Source organism: Dipodomys merriami, unplaced genomic scaffold (assembly GCF_024711535.1).
Source record: "Dipodomys merriami isolate MVZ:Mamm:240054 unplaced genomic scaffold, mDipMer1.0.p SCAF_13, whole genome shotgun sequence".
Lineage (NCBI taxonomy): Eukaryota > Metazoa > Chordata > Mammalia > Rodentia > Heteromyidae > Dipodomys > Dipodomys merriami.
Window position 1 is genome coordinate 931,984 of NW_027202604.1, and position 9,628 is coordinate 941,611.

The 9,628-nt window shown below is 48.5% G+C and overlaps 1 protein-coding gene across 3 annotated transcripts in view; it reads right to left on the reverse strand.

The window, feature by feature from the left end:
* Positions 1-3,206, reverse strand: part of Arhgef3 (Rho guanine nucleotide exchange factor 3) — a 359,337-nt gene extending 356,131 nt beyond the window's left edge. The window contains exon 1 of one of the 3 annotated variants that reach the window (XM_070018470.1): positions 3,046-3,206. In XM_070018470.1, coding sequence (XP_069874571.1) covers positions 3,046-3,145 — 100 coding nt within the window. In that variant the 5' untranslated portion in view covers positions 3,146-3,206. Of the gene's footprint in view, positions 1-2,432; positions 2,671-2,888 lie in introns of those variants that run through there. The other 2 variants (XM_070018471.1, XM_070018472.1) reach the window with 2 other exon arrangements.
* Positions 3,207-9,628: the final 6,422 nt, after the last annotated feature.

The window sequence follows — 9,628 nt, forward strand, 5'->3', positions numbered from 1 at the left end:
TCTCCAGAAGAGACATTTGAGCTGAAGGTTAGAAAGTACAGGGCACAGAAAGAAATGCTGAAAAGCTGTGCTCAGGAAAGGAATGAGCAAGTGCAGAGGCCCTGAGACCAACAACTTCCCACTAGCCACATCCCATCTCTGATAGGCAAACAGCCTCTAAACCCACAACCTGCCTTCTTCCTTCCCATCTGACTTTTCTCTAAGATATTCTCAAGGTGGTCTTGAATTTTCTGTTTGAAGGTGTGTTCTGAGCAAGACTCAAAGAAACATGTGTTCCACCATCTTAAAAATGTTGGCCTGCCCTGGATGGGGTAAACACACACACACACACACACACACACACACACACACACACACACACACACACACACACACACACACACACACACACACACACACTAGTGGTACAAAGTCTCTTGGTGAATCAGATGAGAGGGGAACCCTCAGGAAAAACATACACAGGTGTTCCAAGTGTCTTGTATAAATTTCAGGAGGATTGCAAGATCCAGGCTTAGCATTCCTAATTGTGGAATTCAAGAAAATAATAATAATAATCTAGCCAGGCACCAGTGGCTCACAACTGTAATCCTAGCTACTCAAGAGGCTGAGATCAGAGGATTGAGGTTCAAAGCCAACCTGGGCAAGAAAGCCTATGAGACTCATACTACCATTTAAGCCAGAAGTGGATGTGTGGCTCAAGTGTCAACCTTGAGGGGAAAAAGCTAAGGGCCAGTGCCCAGGCCCTGAGTTCAAGCACACTGCGTACTGTGTGCTGACACACACAAGAAAGAGAGAAAGAGAAAGGCTGAGGGAGGGAGGGAGTGAAAGAAACAAACTAAAGAAGTACAGTGGGGGCTGGGAAGGTGGCTCAGCGGTAGAGTGCTTGCCTTGTATGCATGAGGCTCTGGGTTCGATTCCTCAGCACCACATAAGCAAAAACAAAAAAGCTGGAAGTGGTGCTGTGGCTCAAGTGGTAGAGCGCTAGCCTTGAGCTGAAGAGCTGAGGGACAGTGCCCAGGCCCAGAGTTCAGGCCCCACGTCTGGACCCCCCCAAAAAAAAGAAGTACGGTGGAAACTCCACTGATACAGGGACAATCAGCTGAAGAGAAAAGAATGACCGACAGGCTCTTGGCCTGTAAGTAAGTAAGAGTTCCACAGTTGGACTTAGAGAATGTCAGCTTGCCAGGGGGCTCAAAGCTGTAAGGAATTCCAGTGAAACCACATCCACGCCACCGGCACACCACTCAGGCAAGTCATTCAGTCACATGCCCAGAGCTTCCAGGTCCAAGCCCCCTTCCCAACAATTTCCTTAACAAAGTCATCTCTAATCCCCCATTCTGAGAAACATTTGGAACAAGGCTGATTATGCACAAGAAGGGTTCCAGCAAGGTTCAAGTTTTCCACTCTGAAGAGGCATTATGCTACTGTGTAGATAAGGCCAAATCTATAGCAGGAGCCAGGGAAAAGAGCAAGAAGCAGCAGGACACCTCACTGGGAGGGAAGTGTAGATGCTATTAGTGAGCTGTCTGGAATAACAATAACAGCAACTAACACACAGAGAAGTTACCCGGTGTCAGTCACTAATGACACCTTAACTTCATGGAGGTTTGTACAGTAATGCTCAGTATCCATGAGTTTATGGTACAAGGAGACCAAGTTGAGAAAAAAAAAACTGTGCATATTCAGGATGCACAGACTTCAACACTGTACTGCAGATGCTTGATTCACTTTCCCTATAATGTCACCCAACTTGCACTAAAGACATGCCACCTTTCAACAAGTCTCAGATTCTCAAGCTGGCACTTAAATTCAGCATTGTATGCCTTTTCTGGCTTAGGAGGATAACCAGAACTTTTCTCTGGCTTCTAGGGTACCATTTGATTTTTGTGAGGCAGATTTTCACAAAATCAAAGTCAAGGAAACACTTATCAAAGCACAGAATGATTTAAACACAACCGACAACTACTTAGAAAAGACTGGGAGTTTCAACTGCATCAAGTATGATGCAGCAGGCATTTAAAATTTTTGAAACTTCTTTTATTTATTATTTTTTATTATTCTGGTCAAACCTTCGTGTGACAAATCTCCTAATAATACCCACTGCTGTTGGCCCTGTAATCCTAGCTAATCAGTAGGCTGAAATCTGAGGACTGCAGTCGAAGCCAGCCCAGACAGAAAAGTTGGTCAGATTTATCTCCAGTCGACCCAGCAGAGAGACTGAAGTGGAGACTCAAGTTGGTACAGTACCAAGTTTGAGTGAAAAAGACACAACCCAAGGCTCTGAGTTCAAACCCCAGTACAGGCATTAAAATAAATCTACCAATAAGGTGTAGTATTATAAACTCTCCATTTTACAGATGAGAAAACAGGCACAGACATGTAGCTTGCCCTAACTAGTGACACACAGCCAGCAAGGCTCTCTTCTTCCATACCTCAGGGAAGGAAGCAGTCACACCTGCGCAGTGCATGGAACGCTTAAAAATAAGTTTATGTGGGTACATTCGCGGCAACTGTTGTTTGGCAGTTCTCAAATCCTTGCCCCGTGCGGGAAGAAAGCCTGGTCCCGGCAATAAATCCTGGCAAGCCAAAACCTTCCAGGAACATGCCCGTCTGTTTCTTCAATGTTCAAGGCCAGGATGAGATGTTCAAGGCGGAGAGCGCAGCCCTCTGCCACCGAGCGCGCGGGAGCCCCGGCCCCCCAGCTCCGAGACGAGGCTCGCGCGCCACCGGCTACAAGCTCCCCGGTTCACCTGAACCCCCCGGCGTCCGCACCCCGCCTCTCCTTTCCAGATCGCGGGTTTAAAAGACACGGCCGCCAGCAGAGGACCCAGGCGGACCGCGGCGGCGCCCCCTCCCCGCCGCCATGGGCCCCGCGCCCCCCCACTGACCTGGAGCAGAGTCTGGAAAGGGGGCGCGCCAGGACAGGTGGCGCCTCCCTCCCCGGAAATGGCTCCGGGAACTTTCACCCAATCGCGGCCAGAGGACTGAAGCCGGGGTCCTGGGCCGGAGCGGGCGGCTGTTGGTGACTGGCGGGGTGTGGGTCACCTGCGCAGCGCCCCGAGGCGCTCTGCGTGTCGGGCCGGGTCGCTCCAGGGGGCAGTGGGGCTCGAGTGTGGTGGCGGGGCCAGTCGGGAGGGTCGATCATGGAGGGTCAGGCGGAGGAGGGCGGCCGCACTCGCCTCCGCACCCTGTGGCGGCTCGCCCGCCGGGCTGGAGGGCACCAGCGTCCGCGGCCGGGCCGGAGGCGGGGGCGGCGGGGCCTGCGGGGGTGGCTCCCCGGAGCGGGGCGGGACCGGGCGGAGGCCAGGCGGGCGGGCGGGCCACGTGACCGGGAGGCGGGCCCAGGACCCTCACCCCCACCCCGCCGGGGCTCCCGCGCGGAGCGAGGCGGGGCGCGACACCGAAACACGCCCCGCGAGCCCGGGTCGGGCGCCTGCGCTTCCCACGCGCTGCCCGGTAACGCTAGGAAGCGGGGGCGAGTGTGACCCCAGACACATCCTCCGCCTCTCGATCAAGACCCCGGTGGAGAGTTCGAGGCGGGTCAGAAAAGTGGTGCATGGCCAGCCCATGGCTCCTGCTCCCCGGTCCAGGACTACCCGAAGGCGGCTCCCGGGACGACCGCTGGTGCGGAGGAAGTGTGGCCACTTTTTGTGCCAGAAAACACGAAGGCTAGAGCCAGAACCGAGGCGTGGAACCCCACCTGGCCTCTAGCGCTGGTCAGGTATTGCCCACTTCTTCCTACTTTCCTAGCCCGGGGAGGGGAGAGCTATGCCAGCCCCGGGCATCCGTCCAGCAGGTTCTCAGACCTGGCGTGGGCCACGTCCAGGGCCCAGTGGCCTGGGTCACCCAAGCAGAAAGAAATCAACACAGGAACTTGAGTAAAGCTGTTCTTCATTCCTTCAAGCGATAAATGCCTACAGTCCTCCCGGCCACATGAAATCAGGGATAAAGAATGCGAAGGAAGGAAGGAAGGGAGGGAGGGAGGGAGGGATCATTGGATGTTTCCAGGTGCCTGCTGTGTATTCTAGGTGCTTGGTGGCATCTGACACTCAACAGAAGCTTCATGCTGTGCAGGACCTTGTGTGGGATCCTCTTCTCAGATAGAGACAGCAGCTAGGTCAGAGGTGAGACCCTGGAAATGATAGTTGATCCTTGTGTACAGGGAAGAGATGCAGCAAAAGGTACCTAGGTTACAAGGACCTAACACTGACATCCTGTTTCACAGAAGGAGCTCCCTTAAGAGGTCCCCTTTCAGAAAGAGAGAGATTTTTCCAGTCCAGAACCAACACAAGGCGTTCAGAACTCACTCTGAACCAGCTGGGACATTCTTCCCAGCAATCTCTGCCTGGTTGCAGTCAGACTGGAAGCACTGGATGGCTTCTTCCTGGCCCGAAGCCCCCTTTGGGGGCCAAAAAATGGAACATTTTGAACAAACTCACTTTCATTCCAATAGCTGCAGCCTCATTGCACAGTGGCACCAAGGGTGCTCCTTCACCCAAGAAGTGCCTTGTGACTTGTTCACCTTCTGGTCAGGAAACACATACTCTTCTGAGCACTCCATTTCCAAAAACAAAAGCCCACCCGCCCCAACCCACCCCTAGAACTCTTTCTTTTCTCCATACAATGGCAGCCAGCTCTCAAAGAAGTTTTTTTTTTGTTTTGTTTTGTTTTTTAGGTTTGGGTTTGGGGTTTTTGTTTTTTGTTTGCTGGTCATAGAGCTTGAACTCTGGGCCTAAACGCTGTCCCTCAGATCTTTAGCTCAAGGCTAATGCTCTACCACTAGAGCTACAGTGCCACTTTGGCTTTTTCTGCATTTGTGTTGCTGAGGACCCAGGGCCTCATGCATGCAAGACAAGCACTCTTCCACTGAGCCACCTTCCCAGCCCATCAAAGTAAGTTTGTTAAGCAAATGGCTACTATCCCCTTGCCTAGGTACTTCACTACCATATTTTGTCTGAGTTCTATCCAAGCAGCCTTATTAAAATTTTCTTCCCATTAGCTTAACTATTATTTTTGAGTGTCTACTTAGGCCATACACAGTGCCATGGTCTGGGGAACAGTGGTGATACCAAGGCAGACAATCTGGAATTTGGGGGGAGACAGATCCCTTATGAGCAAGTAGGTAGCAGGATGTGGCAAGGCACATTTGAAGTACTGATCCAACAGAGGGCTGTGTCCAATAGAAAAGGGCCTGGGCTAAGGCCAGATAAAGTGGGAAAATGAGCAGTGTACAGGCCCAGAAGCCAGAAAGCCCAGGCCACACTACTGGAAATCCATGGAGAAGACATGTAGGAAAATGAGGCCAAAGGAGCCCCTATGGCCAAGATAAGACATCAGACCTTGACCATAGAAATGTTCAGACAAGTATCGTGGGAGCTGTGGTTTGAAGATATCACACAGGCTGCTGAGTAAGAAATGGACACAGTGGATGAGTCTCCTGTACACAGCCAAAGGCAATGTGCCTTTTTATTATTACTAAAGGCAGACTCCTTGACTTCATGTTCTATAACTCAGGGATTCCAGAAAGCAGAACATGTTTGCAAGTAATATATGTAAACTAGCAATGCATAAATTTATGCCACAGGATTGTAATGTAGCTCTCGATACTATGTTGGGCCTGGAGGCTGGTCTGGGGAGATAGGATCTGGTTGAAGGACTTGGTTTCTGGGTTCAGGAAGGAAAGATAACATAGGAGGGGCAGAAAAACATGGTTGACTCTTCCACAAGTTTGGGGCCTGAAAACATTGATGAGCAGTCACCTTTTCTCCCTCCAATACTCCATTAGCCAGGCACCAATGGCTCATACTTGCAGTCCTATCTATTCAGAAGGCTGAGATCTGAGGATGGCAGTTTGAAGCCAGCTTGTCAGATGCATATCTCCAATTAACTAGCAAGAAGCCAGAAGTGAAGATGGGGCTCAAGTGGTAGAGGACCAGCCTTGGGATGGAAGGAGACAAGTAAGAGCACAAGGCTCTGAGTTCAAGCCACAGTACCAGCAAAATACATACATACATAAATATATTCTAAAAATTTCAGATTATATACTACCTCTTGTTATAAAAAAAATAGGAAAAAAAAGTAAATGATGAAGGTGATAAAATCCACCCACAATCACAGCTCCTAGGAAGAGACCCTATATGCAAAATAAACTAGCTGGGTGCTGGTGGCTCACACCTGTAATCCTAGCTACTCAGGAGGCTGAGATCTGAGAATCACAGTTCAAAGCTAGCCCAGGCAAGAAAGTCCATAAGACTCTTATCTCCAATTGACCACCAGAAAATAGGAAGTGGTACAGTGGCTCAAGTGGTAGAGCACTATCCTTGAGCTGAAGAGTTCAGGGACAGCGCCCAGACCAGAGTTCAAGACTAATGACTGACAAAATATAAATAAAAAATAAATAAACTAAGCTGGGCTCTGATGATTTGTGCCTATAATTCTCGCTACTGAGGAAGCTGTGATCTGAGGATCACAGTTTGAAGCTTGACTGGTACCTTCAATTAACCACCAAAAAACTGGAAGTGGAGTGGTGGCTCAAATGATACAGTGTTACCAGTGACCATAAAAGCTCAGGGACAGTGCTAAGGCCTTGAGTTCAAGTCTAGGGCCAGCACAAAAACAAAAAAGCAATTCTTTGCAAGGCACTGGTGGCTCATACTTATAATTCTAGCTACTCAGGAGACTAAATCTTTAGATTGTGGTTTGAAGCCAACCTGGCAGAAAAGGCCAAGATACTCTTAACCACTAAAAAATTGGAAGTGGAGCTATGGCTCAAGTGACAGAGTGCCAGCCTTGAGCAAAGAAGCCAAGCAAGAATGCGAGGCCCTGAATCTAAACCCCAGTATAGGGACCAAAAAAAAACAAACAAAAAGCCAGCAACTCCTCTCTGAAAGCAAGTCCTTTCTGCTCTCATCATCTGAATTAAAAGAGAAACTAAGGACCATGGCTGAGCAATGAAGTGGAAAGATAGAGCTGAGGAGGGGGGGCGGGGGGAAGCTAGGAAGGGATGGGAAGGGGAAACAAAGGAGGAGGCTACAATGCTTGATAAGAAATGTACTCATTATCTTGCCCATGTAATTGTAACCCTTCTGTACAGTATTTTCACAATAAAAAATAAATAAAAATTAAAAAAAAGATAAAGCTGAGGAGAAAGAAACATCTAGGCTTGGATCCATCATGAACCCCAACAGGCAAATTGACAACAAAAGTGCACTCTTACAGTGGCCTGGTGCATGAGTCAGTAACAGGCATCCAACACTGGGTGATTCAGACAGAGCCTGTATAGCAAACCAACCTTATGTCTACTAGAATCTTTCATCCAGTCTGCAGACAGAGCTCTGGGAGAAGGAAATATTAAGGCCAGCTGGGCACAGGTGGCTCATGCCTGTAATCCTAGCTACTCAGGAAGCTGAGATCTGAGAATCATGGTTCAAAGCCAGCCCGGGCAGGAAAGTCTGTGGAACTCTTATCTCCAATAAACCACCAGAAAACCAGAAGTGGCACTGTAGCTCAAGTGGTAGAGCGCTCACCTTGAGCTGAAGAGCTGAAGAGACAGCGCTCAGGCCCAGAGTTCAAGCCCTACAACTGACCAAAAAAAAAAAAACCAAGGCCAGTTGGTTATTCTGGAACAAATATTTGGGGCAGTCCAGTGGTTCTCTATACTGAGAATCCTGGTAGCCTAAATGGAACCTGATTGTGATTTGGGAAGCCAAGAACAGATGAAGTTTTCTTCCCCAGGAGACACTTAGTTCATCCTGACAGCTAAGACAAACATTAATGTTTCTGAGCCTTTGTCATACACAGCACTTAACAATCCCTTTTTATGTGTGTAGTATGGAACTAAGAATCAAATCAATGACCTTGTGCAGCCTGTGTGTGTGTGTGCGGGGGGGGTGGCCTTTTTAGCTCAAGAATGGCACTCTACCAGTTGAGTCATACCTCCCCTTCTAGCTTTTTGCTGGTTAACTGAGGATCAGAGTCTGTCTCTCAGATTTGGCTTGCCTGGGCTGTGAACTACAATCCTCAGATCTCAGCCTTCTGAGTAGCTAGGATTATAGGCATGAGACATTGATGCCTGGCTTCTGCATGTTTCTTTTAAGTGCTAGGAGTATAGGTGTGTATTACCATGCTCAACCTCTCTGCTTGTTTTATCCACAGCAACTGGTAATGCAGGTCCATTTTCAACCTCATTTGATAAAGGAGAGCCTTGCCCAGGGTTACCACTAGGTGGTGGGGTTAGGCTTTCAAGCTGGTTAAAGCAGCAGAACCTAAGTCCAGCCCAGATGGAAGGTAATTCTAAGGGGCACAAGGTTCTATCACATATTCACTCAAGATGAGATAGATCATTGATTCTAAAGACATCTCAGGACCCAGGCTGGATCAGGGAAGATTTCACTATAAAGATAGGATAAAGACAGATATGTTTCAGGTAGAAAACAGCATGTACAAAGGTCCTCAACAGGAATACATATCTGAAGAAATCTCAGAACAGTCTGGAATGCTCAGAGGGAAGAGAAGAAATAGGAGCAGTTAGCAAGGGCCCATGTAAGAACATTTGTGTTCATCTCTAGTGCCATTTGTAGCATCAAATAAGGAGAGACACCTAATCAATTACCCATCTCTCCCCAAACCATTCGCAGCTGTTCTTCTCAATTGAGATCTCCCAGAGGCAAGAACTCAGCTTTCCTTCTAGCCTATCAGCTTTCCAGGACAAGGCTGGAGGAGACTTTTTTTGTGGGGGGGGGAAGGGAAGGGAGGATGTCCCTCTTAACTCTACCTTCCTTAATCTGGCCCCTGGTGGCCACATTCCCACAAGCACACAGTGTCCTTGTCCACTATCACCTGGCTTCACTCACATTCTTACCTCTCAGCAGCCCTTACTGGACTTTCCAGATGGGAGAACTAAGTACTACATGGTACAAGCCACCTACTGGCAAACTGAGATCCTAATTCACAATGCCAGAGACTAACAACCTCTTTTAATCACAATGATAATGCCAATAATGGTAAAAATTTCATTTAAAATTAAGCACTACACCCATCAGTACAAGGTCTTTTGGTGCACCTAACTTTAGTGATATAACATCAAAGGTAGACTTGGCATTCAATGCCAGGCACACTTACGATTTCTTTGGCCAGTTTTCCCCTTGGTTTGTCTTGATGCTGGCTTTTGTTCGTTCCATAGAATGTTGTGGGGGTGGGGGAGAGGTAGAGACACCTAATCCTAAAAGATGTCCAACTCTGAAAAATGGAAAATTAGGCTTTACACTGGTCAGTTTGGGAAACAACCCACACCTTTGTTGATACCCTGAGCAGGTCATCTGTGGGCAGAGGGGCCTTGCAGCAACTCTAGAAACATGTACCTCTCTCAAGGGTAAAGGCAACTGGACACTGGTGAATCATACCTGTAATCCAGGCTAGTCAAAAGGCAAGAGACCTGAGATGCCAAACCGCAGTTAAGTCCATAAGGCTCTATTTTTATTTATGTTTTGGTCCTGGACTAGGACTTGACTCAGCACCTAGACCCTGTATCTTAGCCTTTTAGCACAAGGCTGGTGCTCTACCCCTTGAGCCACAGCTCTACTTCAGACTTTTTTCTGGTTAATTGGAGATTAAGAGTCTCATGGACTTT